The sequence below is a fragment of the Sinocyclocheilus anshuiensis genome, unplaced genomic scaffold, assembly GCF_001515605.1.
Source record: "Sinocyclocheilus anshuiensis isolate Anshui unplaced genomic scaffold, SAMN03320099.WGS_v1.1 scaffold694, whole genome shotgun sequence".
Taxonomy (NCBI): domain Eukaryota; kingdom Metazoa; phylum Chordata; class Actinopteri; order Cypriniformes; family Cyprinidae; genus Sinocyclocheilus; species Sinocyclocheilus anshuiensis.
The window spans coordinates 1,635,094-1,655,648 of NW_015542477.1; the positions used below are offsets into that span (position 1 = coordinate 1,635,094).

General features: G+C 38.9%; 1 protein-coding gene across 5 annotated transcripts in view; it reads right to left on the bottom strand.

Annotated features, from left to right (window-relative positions):
* LOC107693947 (autism susceptibility gene 2 protein-like) overlaps positions 1-13,116 on the bottom strand; it is a 391,097-nt gene extending 377,981 nt beyond the window's left edge. For 3 of the 5 annotated variants that reach the window (XM_016493519.1, XM_016493518.1, XM_016493517.1), the window contains exons 1-2: positions 12,840-13,115; positions 10,372-11,076 (exon numbers count right to left, since the gene is read on the bottom strand). In XM_016493519.1, the coding sequence (XP_016349005.1) occupies positions 10,372-10,644 (273 nt within the window). In that variant the 5' untranslated portion in view covers positions 10,645-11,076; positions 12,840-13,115. Of the gene's footprint in view, positions 1-10,371; positions 11,077-12,839 lie in introns of all 5 variants that reach the window. The other 2 variants (XM_016493521.1, XM_016493520.1) reach the window with 1 other exon arrangement.
* Positions 13,117-20,555: the final 7,439 nt, after the last annotated feature.

Genomic DNA, 20,555 nt, shown 5'->3' on the forward strand with positions numbered 1-20,555 from the left:
GACCTCCCCTGTTAGCCACGGCTTCTGGTTGGCCCGGACAGTGATGGTCTTTGAGACTGTTACATCATCAATACACTTGGTGATGTAGGCAGTGACAGTCTCTGAGTACTCCTGGAGGTCTGTGGTGTTAGTTGAGCGTAGTAGTCGGATGTAGTCCAGTTTATTGTCCAAAGAGCGTACGTTAGCCAGTACGATGGTGGGGATAGCTGGCTTGTGTGGGTTAGCCGCTAGCCTAGCCCGGATACCTCCGCGCTTTCCCCTCTTCTGCTTCCTCTCATGCCACTTGTGGCGCCTCCGCTGTGGGAGAGATGCAGTAGTGGGGGTCGGTGATGGTGTGGGCCTCCGGAGCAGACCGAGATCCCGCAGCTCTTCGGCGTGCGCAGAGTTTAACTCTAAAAATGTGGTTCTGCCGACATCGAGCAGAAACTCACGACTGTATGCGCGCTTAGAGACAGATAGACGCGATGAATACGTACAAAAACACTGCGACTCACAAGACAAAAAACAAGAAGATCTGACACTAGATCTGACAAATCAGACACTAGATCTGACAAAGACACAATATAAATCGATTCCTGCAATTTTTTTATGAAATCAAATTTTATGAAATTAAATTCAAATGAAATTAAATTAAATTTCATTTTAATATAAATTAAATAAGCTACTACTAAATTACAATACTGCTGCATTCCTTGTTTCTGAGTGCATATGCCATTTGAGCTACATCATTCTGGACTGAAAACACCACTGAGAGCCAGCAGAAGGTCAGGGACGAGCTCCAGCGTGCCAAAGCGGAGGGTCTGCTAACAGAAAGACAGCCTGCAGGCAAGCATGGCATGTTGTGACATGGTAGAAAAAAATCACTTAAGAGATTTCAGTGGAGCAAACACCCAAACAATGGAGTGGGGAATTGTTGTGCGCCAAAATAAGCAAATACAGGAGAAAACCGTGACAAGCGATTTGGATAAAGCTTGATTAGGATGATCAGGACAACAAAACAAAACAGCTGCTTATCCAATGCAATATATTTGATCCATTGTAGATCTAGCTGGAAATGGACAAACCATAAGTGAGGTTTGTCATTAGGAGAGTGGGTAATATATAGCTGTAATACAAAGAGTGTCAACTAGTATGATGAAGGAGTTGGATAAACGTTGCAGAACTGACTCCATATGAACACCCCTTAATACATTCTATTATGTTTCAGGCTCCTTTTATATTCCCAGTCACACACAAAATCACACTCACACATCCGCATATCTCTAGTCACAACACTACATCACTTCTGTCATCTCAAATGACTCCAAAATGTTCCTCAGTTCTGCGATTCAATTAGCACATAAAACATCTTGCCAAGCCAAATCCTGCCATTAGAAACAAGGCTTCCTCATTACTCTCCCACCAAGCACAAACTCACTAGGCCTCTAAACTGCTCCTCATGCATAATTCAGCAGCCACAAATATGGCATTTAGGCAGGATTGCTGTTATTCATCGAACAGCAAGGGTCGGGTACAAACAGGAGGCTAAATGCAAAACGCTAATTCAGAAATGAGTCAGAGAAAATAGAGGCAGAAACGGCAGCAGTGCTTTGGTTCTTTTAAGAACGAATCACTGAAAAGTTATTTGGGGAACCCAAAATGGTTGACTTCTATGGCTGCAAAAAAAACTTTATTTTGAAGAGTGCAGAGTGTGTCATCAACTTTAGCTCAAGGATCAGAATAACAATGGTTGACTACAAAAGTGCATTTCTACAATGCCATGTGCAAATGAACTACCAGAGCCCTGTCTGTGAATACATGCCCTTGTATTGTCCTCCTGTGTCTGCAGACATCGGCTGGACCCACACTTGACCCCAAACACTTCCGTTGGCCAGAAAGCTGTTCCACACACAACTAATCACTCACTTCAGGATAAACAGAAGAGACCTGGAATGGAACAATAAATTCTCCTCACACTCCAACAGTGACAACCTAAACAATTACTTGGCATGTGTATAAATTAACTTGGTGTTTACAGGCTAAAGTTTTGTTACCATGAAAGTGGGAGGGATTTTAAGTCCTTGGCCACAAATTCTTCTCATAATCTGAATTCACTTCGGTTCGGATTATAATGTGTTTACACTTAGCAAAGAGAACAATGACAATATTGGTTTAGTTTCTTAAAGAATTACTATTGATCATGCTTAAGTTTATAGACTCGAACAAACTCCTAATTGTAAGTACATGTAACTTGTCCCGGACCATTTCATGCATCATAAAAGCACGGCAAAACCAACAGACTGCGAATGTAAATCTAAAGTCTGGGCTCCTTGATTACAATCAAACATTTTCCCAGTTAATGCAGCCAATGCAAACAGTTACAATCTGGGTCTATACACCTAAATCTTCAATGTAAGGTACATTAAAATGATACATTCTTGGATCTCTATAACAATTATTTATTAGAGGCAAGTGAGCACAACTTTTCAATAAAGAGTTCACAAAACAGTTCAGCTGTTTTTTTCCTTAAGGCTTTTATGATTTCAGACACTTGACACATACTGAAATTAGATTCATGGTTTAACACCACTTTGAGGAACACAAACTCTGTGGTTGAAAGATCTTGATGAATAGCTACAGGATATAAAATCAAGCCAAACGGCGTCCCTGCATATGGCGTGTATGGGGAAAAATAGCTCTACCCTGGCCAACAAAAACATACAATCCAAAAGAAGGAAATTACAGGCCGCCATTTGTATCTCTTATAAAAAATACTTTTATAATTACTTTATAAATGAATAGCTAATGCCAACTTTTACTATGTTACATTAGACATATCTAAACACAACAACAATCCAGTAACTTTATTTTGTGTGGGGGTTTTTATTACTTTCCATCTTGCCTTTTTTTGGCATGCCATACTGTACCTTTTCCTTGCTGTATTAGCAATTTGAAAACAAAAAGTTTAAATTAAACCAATCATTTTGTCATTAATGTATATTATTATTTTAGATTGTTGTTAACGTTTATGAGTACTGTTAGGGGCCATTCACACAGAATGCATTTTAGCTTTGCAGGCATGAAACAGCCAGTGGAATGGGTGAAAAAACATAAGGAATAGAGGTGTTTTTTTAGAACACTTGTCAATGCACGAGACACTGCAAAAGACATGAGTGCAACAGTCAAACACTTCTGTTCAATGCATTTACATAGAAAAGCCATGTAAAGCAGCACAATGGAATAAAAAAACGTGTTTTGTTTCATTAGCTCCTTGCACATATTTTCTCTTTTTTAAAGCATTAAGCAGGTCCATAAGTAAAAAAGAACTGTCATTAGTGAACTCTTCAAGGATAAGTCAGTCTCTTGTTTTTGAACCACTTTTTTTTAGGTTTGTCAGTAAGGGACTATCTTAAAATGTCAACCCTTTTAACATGATTTTGTACAGTAAACAACTGATCGCTACTTATATGACGAAATGTCGGTATAAATATTAACATTAAATTCTATTTAATTTAAGTCTTTTTATTATTTACTTTAAAAATAATCGTCTTATCAAACTGCCTCATGGGTGCCTGTTTCATAGAAGGACATTTAAGCCTTTAGGAGGAGAGAAAGGAGTTCTGCTCACCTCCGCTTGTCCGGTCTCGACCCAACTTTGTCTCACACAAAGAAAGATCAAGTTGCTTCTGGGTATGTGCATGTGAAGCAGGGTTAGAAACGTGTGAGAGGAAGTGTGCTATTCCTCCACACAAGAGAACAAGGATAATTAATGAGTGGTGTCCCACCAGATACTAACTCACATACATGCCAGATGTATTATTATAAACCTACTCAGTCAAGTCGGTTATATTTGAATAAAAATGTAATTTGCCTAAGCATTAGCGGTGCGAGTTGGAGCAGCATATCTTCTCTTTGCAGTCTAGCATTTTTACAGCTACACCTAGAAGCATACGGGTTAGACTTCGGGCTACACTTAACACTGCTATTTGATACATTATTTACATCAACACAAAAGTAGAGAGCTCAGCGCATGCTCTCTGAGAGTGTCTCTACTAAAGCAAGCATTACTAGTACAACAGTTCATTTTGGAAGAAAGAATTACTAACCTTAAAGGAATAGTTCCGTGTTCAGTAAACAAGTTAAAATGCAAATTTTCACAGGTAAAATCCAGTCATCTCAATAGGTATCTATTATTAACATATTTTTACATGTGTTTTTAACTAGCCACACGTGCAATGTCAATATATTCAGTGCAACAATATTCTTCTCAATGAAGAGTGTAAAAAATTCCTCACCCTTTCTTTATCTGTCTCTCCCTCTCCATCTTTCGATTTGTCTGCTAAACAGCAAAGAGACATCTACAGCTCAGAAAATCTATAGCCTGTCTCACAATTCTGCCAAGAACACATTTCTGTCATAGCGCATTTGACACGATTACATCACAATAGACAAAATAAACACTTTGCGCATTTCCTCATAAATACCAGACAATTTACACGCACACATGTTTAAAGTGTAGTGTGTAAGTGTTTAAAACTGAAGTGTGTAATTTTTTTTTGGATGTAAACACACTTTCTGCTCTCCCGGCTTAATTTGTAGAGACAACAATAAGTACGATTTGAAGGTTTATTTCCCTTACTGTTTATACACTTTAGCCTTATGGAATATTCCAGGTTCAAGTTAACCTCAGTCGACAGCACAAGGAAAAATCTAGGTCACAGTAAAGCACTTAAAATGGAAATTTGGGGCAATTTTGTATTATTTTAAAATAAACATTCACTAGAACAACCATGAGACATAAATAACATGCTATGATTTTAGTGTAAAAAGTGGTCATGATAACGTAAACATTAAAGCCTTAAAACCACTGAATCACTGACAAAAATAAAATACAATTTAATGAAAGAATTAATGAGAAGCTTCACATGTTTGCTTAAGTCCTACAAAATAATTAACTGCATTTACTTCCATTGCAAGTGCCTTGTTGTAATCTTTTTAAAGAAAACATTGCAATTGTTTTAAAGAAAACAAAAGATGAGTTGAAATTATAATTCTTTGGTAATTAACATTGTACCACAAACGCTGAACTTAACTGGGTACTGAACGCTGAATATTCCTTTAATGACTTTTCCAAAACAATTTACATTATGAAGATGATTCACACTTATGCAACTAAACACATGTGCCCATTCGTAAACCTTCATGAATGCATAACACTGAGTTCATTCACATATCAAATGAATTACAAGTTGTCAGGGTGCTTTATGTCTTGCTGTGGCATTAGGCGATTACAGACGAAAGATGTGCCCCTCTGGGCCCCGTGCCAACCCCTCCTCCGGCCATGACCTAATTTCCTCTTTCAACCATCTACTGCCTGACATGATGGGTCCCCACTCTGTCTTTTTCCTGTCTCTTTCTGATATGCTAATCTGATGTCAAAACTGACATTTTTTTCCAGAACTGCATTTGAGTTATTGCAGGCTGTGTAAATATTTATAAATGATAAAAGTGCAGTCTGAAATCATTAACTTGCCACTTAGACTCATCAACTTAGCTAATGAAGAGAACATTATGGTGTCAAACATACAAAAGAAACACTTGATTTGTTCACATTAGGATCTGAAAAGCCATTTTGAATGTCAACTGAAAGAGAAAAGCCATTGTGATGACCAAACGCTTTGTTTTGCACCAGGCACGTGCTAGCACATTAGTATTATTTACACTGACTTAACCATTTTCTTATGAGTGGATCAATGGAGTGGGGAAGCTCGGAGCTTTACAACACAATGATCACATAAAGTGGTTTAAGGGCACCAGTGGTGCAGGCATTAAGTAATATTGAATTGGGGATGCAGGGGCGGGCAAGGGGGAGGAGGTTGAAACGATTACGTGGCAACTTTGTGCTCAGGGACCAAGGGGGAGGAGGTTTGTCGAGGCGGCCCAGGCCTGATGATTTAGTAATTTCTCAAAGTGGTGTAACACATTGCCTCTCAGGCCTGTCGTTCCAGCACTAAGCAGCATTAATAAACACCCGCTGCTGATGGCTCACTTCTATATGAGCGAGTCTGTCCACTGGAGTGGAACGAGTTTGATTTCAATGTGTCATTTGGGAATACCTGTACGAATTCTTCAAGCACCTCCTGGCAAATTGAGGACAAATTTCTTCTCAAATTGAAACCATCAAGGGATTGTTGTAAAAGAAGGACAAGAAATAGAAATGGTGAGGCAGAGGAAGAGAGAGAGAGGGACAGTTTAAATGTAATTGGATAAAGAGAGAATAGGTGTATTGGATCAAAAGTAAGATGGCTCTGATGTATTGTAAACATTGATCCGTATGGACAAACAAACACTGCTACATTTATGGGCCAAAATCACAACAGCAAACAATCAGTGCAAAATGGATATAGGCTAAATTCAAGTGGAAAAAATAAATGCAATAAAGTTGTAGCTGTGGCATAGTGGTTTGTGTTGATGTTTTTTTTATGCAGAAAATGTGATTCCTGCTTTTGTCATCTCCCGTTCTAGTTTTCCCATCTTCCTCATTTTTTCCAAACCTTTTCTATATTCAATATTAATAATAAATGGCAAAAAACAAGCCAGAATAACACAACACAAAACAAAAAAACAACTAAAACACAAAACAACAAACAAAAAAGCACAGCACAAAACAAAAAGCAATTAAAACACAAAACAACCAACAAAAAAGCACAACACCACAACACAAAACAAAAAACTAAACTAAAACCAAACAAAACACCACAATGCAAAACACAACTAAAACACAAAAAAACACAATTAAAAACAAAACACCACAAAACAGTAAAGAACTAAAATACTAAACAACAACCTAAACAAACAAAAAAACACCACAACACAACCAAAAAACTAGGGATGCATCAATCCGATAATCAGTATCGGTATCGGTTCCGATACTGGCATTTTCTGCCGGATCGGGTATCGGTCAAAGGAGACCGATCCAAATCCGATATTGTGCGAATACTATTCTGTGTCATTGTTAAGCCCATAAAGCACCATAAAGTTTTCGTGCGCTAGATATCAAATCTTCTGAAGCTGTTCAATGTTAGTACAGATGAATATTTAAGTCGTTAAATTCAAGTTCACGTAAACTCTTCTCTCCGCTGCAGCTGTCTGTCATCCTTCATTCAGCATTCAAACTGTGTGTCGCGTTCGGTTACGACAGTCAAAACGATTAAACTCTCTTCAAGAGTGCTCAATAACTGAGATTTGAAACTGTTAAAAGAAAAGGCTCAAACTATTGCACCGATATTACACACTACGCATCAATATCTCTATAACTTTTCTATGCTGCGCACTGTCACTCCGTGTTGCTTCAAGCGCATCATTCTGCGCACGGGATGTGCATAAGCACTTTGTGCCGGTCTGTATTGGAACCATACCCTTTCGTATTATAATACTTTTGCGCAATGAAAGATTATTAATAGTCTTTCTTGTTCTGTCCTATCTATCATATGTTGCTGCCTTTATTACTGTGCTATACATTTAAAAGAAATATATTTTAGTTTATAGTAGGCTATATATTTATATATAAATATATTTACTTGTTTTTCATGAATGTATTTTACAACAATACAAAGAGCAATGTGTAACATTTTACCAGATTTAGTCCTACACTTATTAACTTTAATTTGTTCCCCACTAAATAATGTTGTTTCACTAAATGTTTATTTTATCAAATTATTGTGCACCCATGATTCTTCTAGACTATCTTTTGCTGCTGAATTATCCACTAACCTAGTTTATAATAGTATTTTTTTGTCATAGATTATGATTATATATTTTTTTCATTTGTTCTTTTTCATTAAAATGCAGTTGTCTATATTTAGTATATTGTGTTTAACACACAAAAGAGTGATGATCAGGTCAACACACAGAGGTGTAGAAATTCTACATTGATTTAAAGAAAACTGCGCTTGTATCGAATCGGATCGGTATCAACAGATACTCAGAATTTTCTTGAGAGAAAAAATTGTATCGTTGCATCCCTACAAAAAACACAACTAAAACTAAACAAAAAAAAAAACATTACAACACAAAAAAACACAACTAAAACAAAATAAAACCCACAGTAAACAGTAATAATACATTTTAATTATTACAGCATTTCAACTGTAATTTCTTAAAAGACCTTACATTAGAATAGACCGAGATACATTTGATTTGGCTAGCTGCACTGGCTCATTGAGTCCTGTGATCATCTCAGCTGCATGAATGAGAATGGAGCTGATTGCTGACATGCAGGATCTAGTCTAGGGTCTCCTGCTCTGTGGGGTTCTAAATGGAGCAAGACGAGAGCATGGACGGGACGGCTATGAGTCACAGATCCCAGAACAGTGAAGAGCGGTGAATGGGGATGTCACCCCTGGAGAACTGCGACTGCGGTTCAGAGCGCTAGCGTGACAGCGTAAGCTGCTGATGGGCTCCTTTCACAGATTACTGTAGTGAACATCCAACACAATGCAACAGCATCTGTAGGGGATGTGAGGGTAAAGCGTGCAAAGCTTTGTCGTGTCACACTGTTGGGCTTTTAACAGCAAGAGCGACGCTGAAAGTCAGGATGACACTCTACAGATGTCCTGTCAAGACTGACAAATGAAACAATGGCGAGGGCCGATGCCGCCTTCAAGTGCCCCTGGGAAGCACCTACGAAATGACATATCAAAATCAGAAACACAATATTGAAGTAACGGTGAATGAAGGCCAAATATTGTACCATAAGTGAATACACCTGCATACCCAATCTATGTTTAATTTATATATTTAGCTTAGTTTTTATCTACAAAATGTTAATTAAAATGTAAATAATAATTTAGAAAGACAGCACCTGCCGCAGTTATAACTGCAGACGTGTATATTATACCTGAAGAAAGCTACTTGTTAGCAGGACCCCAAGCAAAAACTAGACCTTTCCAGTATCAAAATAGGTATAATTACAAAAATTCAGAGTTTCCCACTGGTAAAAATTATTTCACTTTATAATTTCTGTGCATGTAACACGTAATGACTATATTTCCAGCTCCACTTGGAGGCTGTAAACAGCCTTAAATTCATACAGCAGATTTACTACTAAACAGAACAATAATAAACATCCACACAGTATGTTTGAACAGTCTGCCTAGATTATATGTAACAGACCAAAGCAGCTTGCTTAGTTTCAGTAAGGAGGCTGTCAAAATGAGTTAGAGATCTAGATGCCTTTTTTTGTAGCTAACTTGGCTGGTACATCTAACCCTTATTTCAAACATCTGAACTGAAGTTTGAAATTTAACTTCCAGCCATGTAGGACTTTCTACATATAATTACATATCAAGTCGGTAATATAAACTTACATATAATTCTGTAGTCAAAATGAGAATAATGCAAAAGTGATTCCTATAAAAGTACAGTTAAACTTCAAACCTAGATCAGTTGAAATTATTCTTTCCACTGTAGGTATTATTTTTCATCTCAAAATGAGACAAGGCTTTGCTCCAGTTGCGTGTTTAAGTTGTTTCTTAAACTATTGATGCTTTTTTTTTAGCAGAATCATCTTTCTTACCAAAATCTGTGACTAAATTCTTAATATAAGACTGAAATCTGTGACCTCAAGATCTACAATAGTTACATTATGACATCATGATCATCCATCTTCAGCTTCACCAGATGACATGAACATCTTTAGCAGCTACATTATGACATAATTTCCATATATGATGATTTCTAAACATTTAGGCCTATATTAGATTCTTCAAGTCATTAACCTTCTCAAAACAGCATCTTAAAGCAGTAGGCTACCACATAACATTGGGCAATTGTCTCCTAAATGACACACTATACACTCACTCAACTGTCTGGTGTATGAATTTTATAAGATTATTTTATCATCCAACATCAGAGTCCAAGCCCCTTTTTATTCTTCTACATAAGGAAAGCTGCAACAGATAAACGCATGAAGTGTCCAACATTTCACACCGTTTTTTTTTTTCAATTAAATAAGTGCATGATCTGAGTATTTGAAGTGCACTTCATGCTGGAATTTTCAGCCTGAACACACTAGTCACGCCATTTATACTACAACATGGCACAGAATAGTGCATAAGCAAGCAAATTCGGACACACTTTACATCTTTGGCAGAAAAACAACAACCTATAAAGCCACATCTACTTGAATCACAAACAACAGAAAATCCAATACTGTGCAAACAGACCCAGGCAATTAGAGTCCAGAAAGAAGCAGTCTACAGACAATAATAAACCAGTCATTATGCCACGACTGAGCTTTTCACAGCCAAACCAAACAAGCACTTCCAAAAAACAGCAGTTAAAAACACATTCACGCAAAGGCCGCAGTACAAGGCTACCCTGGTCTCTTACCTCAAGAGCTTCCAGCGTCATAAATCCCGATATTGAGAATCCGTCAATGATGTCCTCCTCAGCAGAGGTAGACTCCTTCCTCTTCCTCCTCGGTGGCCTGGGTCGTGAGGAAGAGGAGGGGTTGGTGCTGTCTTCCCTCTCCGAATCGGAGGAGAATCGAAGCACGGTGCCCCGGACATGGTTATTCCTGATCCCGTTAGACACGTGCTCCTGGTCTCGCACCGACCGAGACTTCCGCTTTTTCCGGATCCCACTGCACCTCGGGCCATCCATTTCACCAGATGACACACTCAAGCGAACACTTCCTGTTAGGAGGCTCTCGGCCTGCGCTCAGAGGTGGATGCAGAATGATTTCCAAACAAACACCAGTAATGGAAAGCTCAATAACTGTACTCCAGTGAGGGATGAGCAATTATCCAAATTCCAAAACCGGCTGATGCTATGTGACTTTGCTTGGAGTGCGATACGCACATGAGATTCCAGAAGGATAAATGCATATATCCACAAGCATAGAAATCCAAAATCGAATTCTGTTAAGGGTTGCCAAACTGGAAAGTATCCAAACTTCCAAATGCAGCCCACGTTTAAGGGAAACAAACTGGAAGACCACTTGAAGTGTCTTCCAATGGCGCTGTAACAGGTCTCCACATGGCTGTCCTCACGGATCCAACACTCTGTTTAAGTGCAGTCTGACGCCTTCCCATCCTACATGTCAAAGAGATAGAGAGCAGACGTTTGAAATGTTCTCTCTGAGAGCCTTCCCAGAATCCCCACCCTTAGCTATACATAGGAATATATCATGCAGGCATATGAATAAAGCAATTTTCACAACACATTTGGACTCTCTGCAAGAGATCATCTTAAGATGCCTTCCTTTTGATCTAATTCCACAATGGCTACAGTAACTTCCCTTCTTCCCAGATCTTACAGTTTCTTGAAAGAAAACAAAATCTATTGTAGGAAATTATTCAGAATGTGTTCTTGCATATTGATTAAATACATCATATAATGAGCCATTTACAGAGCTGCGTCTAGATCTCCAGTATTACATATTCAAGAGCTTATATTTCTCCTCCTGCACACTGTCATTATTCTGAGACTGCTATAACCGGAGACAGGAGGGGGAAATTATTCATTTTTCTTAACAGAGCTGTGAATCAAGAAAAAAAAAAGTCATTTTCTCACAGCAAATTTTAGTTCAGCTGATTACACTGACAGAACATTTATGGCTGACTTCCAGTCATCTTCTGTAAAGCCAGCCACAATCATTCTGCACTCTACTGATAATCTCTACTCAGGGTTCCTCTGTTTATTTTTCAGTGTCACCAAACTATAGATAAAACTGAAAACCTTGCTAAATCTGCCACCCTCAGGGTTGTCAAAAAGAATAGCAATTACAGCTTACATAGCAACATCAGCTCAAATTATTCATGCTAGGCATTATTTTTCATTAATCTCAAAATAAAACAAGACATTGCTCAAAATATTAAATTATTCTGTCATTAGTGATGTCAAGTTGTGTGCTGAAGTTTGTATCAGAATCATCTCCAGTCTGTGTCTAACATGTAAATATGACAAAAATATGTGACCTGAACATCTACAATAGCTGCATTATGACATCATGATCATCAATCTTCAAATTCACCAAATGACATGAACACCTTTAGTAGCTACACTATGACATCATAATCAGCTATAAGCTTCAAATTAAATCACATGAACAGCATCTACATTATGACATCATAATTACCTTCACTAAATCACTGACATATAAGCATTAACATAAACATCATTAGATGACATTAACACCTGCATTATGCCAAAAATGTAAACTTTACAAGAAAACATGAACATTTACAGTGGCAACAATGACATCCCAATCAATCAACAACTACATTATGACATCATAATCAAGCATCAGCTTAAACATCTGATGACACAAACATGTCATTATATCAAAACTAGCCATAAATGTCAGTGTCTTATCCAGTGAAGTTTACAAGATACATAGACATCATAAAATCAAGCATCAACGTGAACTTCACAAGATGACATGAACATCTACAGCAGCTACAGTATGACATCATTAGACACCCATCAACTTAAACTTCACTAGCAACCAACCTTCATCTGTCTTCAGAATCCACCACTACCAAATATCAGTATTGCAATCTGACTTTTTCGAATGAATTATGCATTCCAGAAACATTTTACCAACAGCAATGACCAATAGTCCAGGTGGGCTATTATTACAAAGCTATTCCCAACCACATATCGCTTTAACCTTATGATGCCCTGTGCTGGCACTCCTGTCACACGCGCGCGCGCACACACACACACCCCAAATATATATAAATGGTTTTAATGTATTTACACTCCCTGCCAGCTCTCCCTTCACTCTCGCTGTCTTCCATGAGTCCTTTTTATCTCTCTCTCTCTCTTTCACTCCGTCAGTAAATCTCACGCACCGTGGCCGGTCCAGCCCACAGCAGCAGCAGCAGCAGCGCCTGGAACTGCCTCCTTCAGCTATAGATCCACCAAAAAACAAAGCCTGCCTTCTCTCCTGCAGGACAAAAGCAACACATGCAAAGCCTGGCGAGTGGAGGAGGGCCGTACGAGCGAGTCGTCGGCATTCGAAATGCGCGCTGCTCTAGAACGGAAAACAAAAGAGAAATTTTTCCACAAACAAATAAATCCTGCAAGCAAGCGATGCTGGTTCTCTCCGCGAGTCCGTGCTTCAGGATCCCGGGGCAAGCGGGCGCCGGGCGCATTGATACATTACTGCCGCAGTGCCGCTTTACAGGCGATCCGCTTCCTCAGCGCATATAGTGCCGCGCTCTCTATTGAGAAGGCTCGGTTTAAATGCATAAGATATTCCTTTTAGTTACTAAATCTTATTAGACACTCTAAATGTACTTCAACATACCGTCCGTTTCCATTACACTGCCATCTGCGCTGATTATCAAAATAACGAAAACCACTGTATTATGGTACTGATTACTTGATTGATGCCTTCAATGAGGGTATGAATTAGGGTTTGACCGCCTCTATTTAAAGGCTTAAACGCCACCAGAAGTATGTCTTAAGACGTTTTAATTCGGTATTAATTCTACACATACTATAAAGAACTTTCAGTAGTGTTTTAAAACGTTTAATAGACCACAAAAGTTCGATTGTAGGAGAGTAGGCTACTTTTCAGCTGTTTACCTGAGGTGGTAACCATGTGAAGTGCTTTCCGTTTTCATACATTAAAATCTACATACGGTCATAACTAGATGCTCTTTAGATTTATTTATTACAAGAATATCATTTTTAAAAGACTATTTTTTGTTTGTTTAAAACAGTTGTTTAAAAAGCCATCTTACCTGTGGTTAATGTCATGGATTGGGTTAAACTGTGTTCTTCCAAAATTACAGAATTATATTAAATAGGCCTATGGAATTATATGTAAATTATATATAGCCTAACTATACATTACCAGAAAAGAACACACTTATGATAGCTTAAATAATTAAAAACAAAAACTGAATCAATGCAAATGGATAGTATACAGTATATTAATACAGTTTATGTTTTGTCCCACTTTAAATGTACTTCAACATACCGTCCGTTCCCATTACACTGCCATTTTTCATGGATTATTACAATGCAAACCATTGCATATTGTATTGCTCTGATTACTTGACTGATGTATTAAATGGGAACCAATTAAATGCATTTGAATTTGTTTAAAACATTCTTTAAATAGCCTACCAAAAGAACATTTGCTTCTAGATAATACACTAACATGACAAAAATTCAAAACACTCTGCACACTGAATCACTGCATAGCCAATTCAAGTCAGTTTTTTTTTTTTACATGCAGACAAGAAAATAATTTGACATATTAAGAAATCTTGCAGCCTATTTGTAGTTTACAATGCCTATTGTCCCTTTAGGTTCTTCCATCTGTCCAACCACACTGTGTTGATTCAGGCCTCATCAGCACCAATGAATCAGTGAAAACAATCCTGAATTTATAGCATCTAAACTCGCTGGCTGCTAATCAGACTTAGTAATTGCACAGGCTATTAAATCTTCATTTGGCATTGCATGGGTTTTCAACCAAAACATCCAGCTAAAAAGCAGCACAAGTTTCTTTTCAAACATGGCATCTGGCACAATGCATATCAAGGTGTTTTATCATAGTATGAAATACATAAAACAAGTCACTGCATAATCAAACACTTGTTCCCTTTTAACATTTTCAATGCCTTCAGGCTGTGCATGACTTTCTATGCCTCTAACACACAGCTATTAGGCAATTAGTAACTGCTATTAGGCAAAATGAACAATCAATTAAGTTTTCAAACACATCATTTACACTTACACGTTTGTGTACGAATGAGTCAGATGTTGTTTCTCATTCTTTTATACTATTTGTGTTGCTCTTGTTATGTAACATAAAGAGGTTTTCCCTTTGGGCCAACCCTGGGGTGACCTTACGCACCCCTGCTATCAAACCGCACTGAAACCAGAGCCTAACTTGACCTATTCAAAATGTTTGAGAGGCACAGTAGATGAACTGGTGGCAGATGGAGACAGATCTGGGAGACAGCAGTTTTGATATGTGATTTAGTCAGGTTTCTGCAGGTTTTATAAAGGTAAATTTAAAGGAAATTGAAGGAATAAATTGAAGTGAACATCAATATGTTATCTAAAAGTAAATGAATGGGAAGTACACAATGAGGTGTATTAGCAACACTTCAAAGTTTGAGAAAACAACTTCCTACTGATCTCCATTTTTAATTCATTAAAAAAAGGCTTGAATGCCTCCAACACTAGAATATGGAAACAACTTTTACTGTAGTAATTTTTTTTGTCTAATTTTTCCAGTTCAAAAACATTCTTAAATCAAGATAAATTTAATTTAGAAGCAAAATTACATAAGATAATAAGTCTTGTTTTCTCTGAAATTAATCAAAATGAAGTCAGTTTATGGTCAAAACAAGAGCAAATATGTGCCAGTGGGCTCAGAAAAATCTCTTAACTCAAAGGCAAAACAGATATGTTTTATTCCCCCTCAATTTTAGTCAATTTCTCAGAAAACAATACTTAATTTCTTCATTTGGCATTTCAATATTTGTTTATATTTGTACTGGAAAAGAAAATTACTGAGGAAGATAATGATTTTTGCAACATTTAATGCTAGGACTGTATGAATTTAAGACTTAAGGCCTTAGGCTATATCACCCACTTGATGTGTTTAATCCATCTCACACTCACCCTCCTTTTACGCATCCTGATAGAAAACATACAACAATTTATTCACGCCTCATTAAAAAGAGCACAATGCGATGCTTCAAGCAAGTATGACTCTGCAACACTTTCCACCATGTAAACTGTCAAGCATCAAGATATGGATTTTCTACTAGAGGTCCTGCAGTCCTGGGAATTTATTCAGCTAATACAGTGTGTTCTAAAGAGTGGGACGGTACAATTCCGGGTATATTTATTTATATAGCATATAGATCTATGACTCTACACTCCTCTGCCTGTGATTAATAGACCAATACACAAGCATAATAATGGGACTGTATCAATTAAATGTGTGCGAGAAGAGCGGAAAAAAATTTCCTTCTTAAAATCACAGCATTCCGCATCTCTATAAAATTGATTTTTAAAGCAACAATTGTCTCAGAGCATAACACGCATTACTTAATTCATTTTCATGCAATCAGGCCAATATTGTCCTCACCCATCATTAACCAAATGCCTCATTTGCACTTTCATTAGCTATAAAGATTTTTCATTCTTTCTGGCACCAGATCGAGAGTCACTGTAACGATTTGCATGCTGTGTATCCATAGTGTTTTTATCGATGTTGTCTGAAATAACAGAGCGAGCTCTTCTATCTGCTCCCCGGGAGAGAAGGGATGTAACAGCTGTCTCCTTGACACCAGATGGGCGGGACTGATTTTGTCATCCATTTGTGAGCTTTTAATTACTCAGTAAAACACTCTAAATAGGCTAATGAAAAAAAGCTGATGGTGAAAGGAAACCATTTCCTGTAATATTCAGATATTAATCAATTTCTAATGGTTTAATATTTTGATTCCATCAGCATAATAGATGTAGACTGGCATCCCTATTTTCAAATAAAGTATATTATTATATAAAAAAGTCATGATTTTACAATATTTTACACTCATTTACAATCAGATATTGTATAATTGCATGCATTGCATATAGCACATTCAGATCGATGTCAGATGTTTTCTTCTTTTTCATTGTCATATTGCAAAAACATAGGCTTATCTTCCTGAACTGATAACACACTCGGAAGACAAACAACTGTCAACTTTTAACAGAGCTAACTACTAAAAGAAGAACAGACTGATAATGTACGCACCCACAGACCATCCAAGATGTAGATGAGTATGTTTCTCCATTGGAACAGATTTGGATAAATTCTGCATTACTGTACATCACTTGCTCCCCAATGGATCCCCTGTAGTGAATGGGTGCCGTCAGAATGAGAGTCCAAACAGCTGATAAAAACTTCACAAAAATTCACAAGTATTCCACACGACTCCAGTCCATCAATTAACATCTTGTGAAGCAAAAAAGCTTCACGTTTTTAATAAACAAATCCATCTAGATGTTTTTAACTTCAAATTGTTGAGTCGTTAAGTCCTAATACTGCTTTCGCTAAAGTCACCTTGTCTGAATCAGAAGCAAAATATGCACAGATCATTGCTTCACAAGATGTTACAGTAATTGATTGACTGGAGGATTGGATTACTTGTGAATTATTTTGACGTTTTTATCAGCTGTTTGGACTCTCATTCTGACAGCACCCATTCACTGCAGAGGATCCATTGGTGAGCAATTTCTGCAAATCGAAAGTTTCGATGAGGGGGAAAAAGCATGTTCATCTTGCATGGCCTGAGAGTAAGTTACTTTTTCTGCAAATTTTTGGGTAAACTACTCCTTTAAACATGGACTTGTAGCAAAGGCTACTAAAACAGAAGCAACTAAAAGACCTGGAGTTCTGATCAGGAAAGACTGGTAAAATGGAATAAAACAGAAACCACAACCATAAGAGAGAGTAAACCAAACAAATGTCCATCCTCTAGAGAAAAAAACTACTCAAGCAGCTGCAGCTAAATAAAAATCCTCAAGAATCAGTGATTCTACTGCGGTCCCTCAGCTCAGAATCTTCCAGACACCTATCAAACACACTGACAGTGCAGATGAAGTCTCTACAAACCCAGAGGAAAACATCACATTGCAGACAATTAAAGGTTTACCACACACACACATCACCATTCAAAAGCTTTTTCAAACACTCAACTGATGTAAAACCTTATTATCCAAAAAAAATGAAAATTCTGTCATCATTTACTCACCCTAATGTGTCATTTCAATCCCAAACTACCACTTTAAAATCTGTCATTATGGTTTAAATGCCACTCATTCCTCTTGTTTCGATCCCTGCCTGCGCTGACAGTCACACTGTAACACATGGACCTCTGCCAGCATATTATTATCAACTTTAACAGCCATCTGTGTCTCTGACTCAGGGGATGAGGTTTTGATAACTCCCCTGTCATTCCTTGTCATTCTCTCCACCGTGACAAATACATGTGTATATGTGCTGTATGTAGAGATATGTGGGGATAAAAAATCATTTTAGCATTCATATCAACAAAGCAATATTTATTCGTACAGTTTTCAAAAACAGTTTTCAACGTGCCGACAACAAATTGCCATTTATGTGGATCACACCACGCTAAAGTGTGTTTACTAAAGTGACATGTGGCACAAAGGTGTAAAATCTCCCAACACCAAACATGTTTATATGAAATCAAATATTTAAGTGAATAAAACAAGACTGTAAGACTACTTGCCTCATATAAAGATATCAGATTTTTTTTGTCTGCATGTTATTCATGCGAATAAACACAATCCATCACCACTTTGTCTAACGTGTCTTGTCTGTATATTCTGTGGAATACCAGCACACATGTACAGATACAGAAACAAGTATGAATGAAAGAAATAAGATATATATTACATATGCCTGCTGAATATTGTGGCGAGTATCCCAAGTCCAGATTAGCATCGCCCTGGAAACGCCGCTGCCACACTGATCACAGAAGCACAACACCTGTGCGTGATGAGTGGCGCACCTGGAGCTCGTTCCCGCTGGCCATAAAAGCCAGGAGAAGAGACACCAGCGGGAAGGCACCCCGGAGCTCCAGGCGACATTAATGCTTGTTTCTCCTTATTCACAGACTCCGACGGCACCCCAGGAGAGGGATCTGCACCACGGCACTTCACCCCACGAGCACCACGCTGAGACGGGCACCGAGCACCTTTAATCTGAGCACGTGTGATCAGTGTGTGGGCAATAAATCACCCTCCGGGGCTCTTTCGATCAGTATCGAGTCTGTGTTCTCATTTACCCCGCTACATATGGTGGAGAATGCAGGCATTACAGGTGAATTGAGACACAGACTTGTAACGCCAGGTTGCTGTAACGACTGTCTACCTTGATGTGTTTTCCCAGGTCACGACCGGGGGCTCGTTCGGAAGGGAGCAACGCGAGGACGACCGCCTGCGGAACTGTTGGGATCAAGTGCGCCGCATTGATGAGGTCGACAGGCTCCCGGGGCCCCACCCCCTCCCTCATTTTGAAATAAAAAATGGTCTTCTGTACTGTGTCGCCCACAGGCGGGGGGAGGACAAATTCCTCCTGGTCGTGCCTGCCACCAAGACGGAGACAGTCATGGAGCTGGCACACGGCCACCCAATGGCGGGACACCTAGGGGCCGACAATACCGTCCAACGCATCCGGGACCGTTTCCACTGGCCCGGACTAGAGGCGGAAGTGAAACGAACGCCCGGGTGACGCGGTGGTTCCTCGCACTCCAAGACTTCTGCTTCCAGGTACAACATCGGGCCGGGGCCAACCACGGGAATGCGGACGGTCTCTCCCGGGGCTGGTCCGGTTCGGCAGGTCTGGCAGGTAACCTCAAATGCCCCCCCCGTAATAACCCCACTCCGAAGGCACCCTGGGAGAGGGATCTGCACCACGGCACTTCACCCCACGAGCACCACGCTGAGACGGGCACCGAGCACCATTCATCCGAGCACGTGTAATCAGTGTGTGGGCAATAAATCACCCTCCGGGGCTCTTTCAATCAGTACCGAGTCTGTGTTCTCATTCACCCCGCGACAATATATATATATTACTTATATTATATTACTACTTATATTATTATTCATATCAACAAGGGGAAGTCGTGGCCTAATGGTTAGAGAGTCAGACTCGTAACCCAAAAGTGGATGTGGTCCCAAAAGGTTGCGTGTTCGAGTCTCGTACCGGCAGGGATTGTAGGTGGGGGGAGTGAATGTACAGCGCTCTCTCCCACCTTCAATACCACGACTGAGGTGCCCTTGAGCAAGGCACCGAACCCCCAACTGCTCCCCGGGCGCCGCTGCAAAAATGGCTCCCCACTGCTCCGGGTGTGTGTTCATGGTGTGTGTGTGTTCACTGCCGAGTATGGGTCACCATACTTGGCCACATGTCACGTCACTTTCACTTTCGTCACTGAACATGATTTGTTGCCATATGATGCAAAAATCAGCAAAATGCCATGACATACATAAATTAAACTAGAATTTCTAAAGAAAATGCGAGTAGTGCGTGTTCATGCAAAACTCATCAAAGCTGGGTGGTTGCCAGGACTTGGCTATGCATTTGCTACAGCATTCTAGGTCAACCTTTGAATGCTTGTTTGTTTGACAACAGCCTTGTTCAAAGGTTTTGAGTGTTTTTTTTTTATAAACATTTAATATCTTTTAAATATACACACAAAGAGAACAATAGCTACAACGAAAGATTGATGGATGTAGAAAGAACAGAAATAAAGGATGGATGGACAGACAGACAGATGGATGGACAGACAAGCAAGTTGATTGAATAGATAGAACAGAATGACTGACAGAATGATGGATGGATGGATGGACAGACGAGCAATTTGATAGATATAGAAAAGATGGATAGATAATAGATAGAGAAAGAGATGAATAGAATAGATAGAACAGAACAACTGACAGCATTATGTATGGATGGACGGATGGATGGATGGATGGATGGATGGATGGATGGATGGATGGATGGACAGACGAGCAAT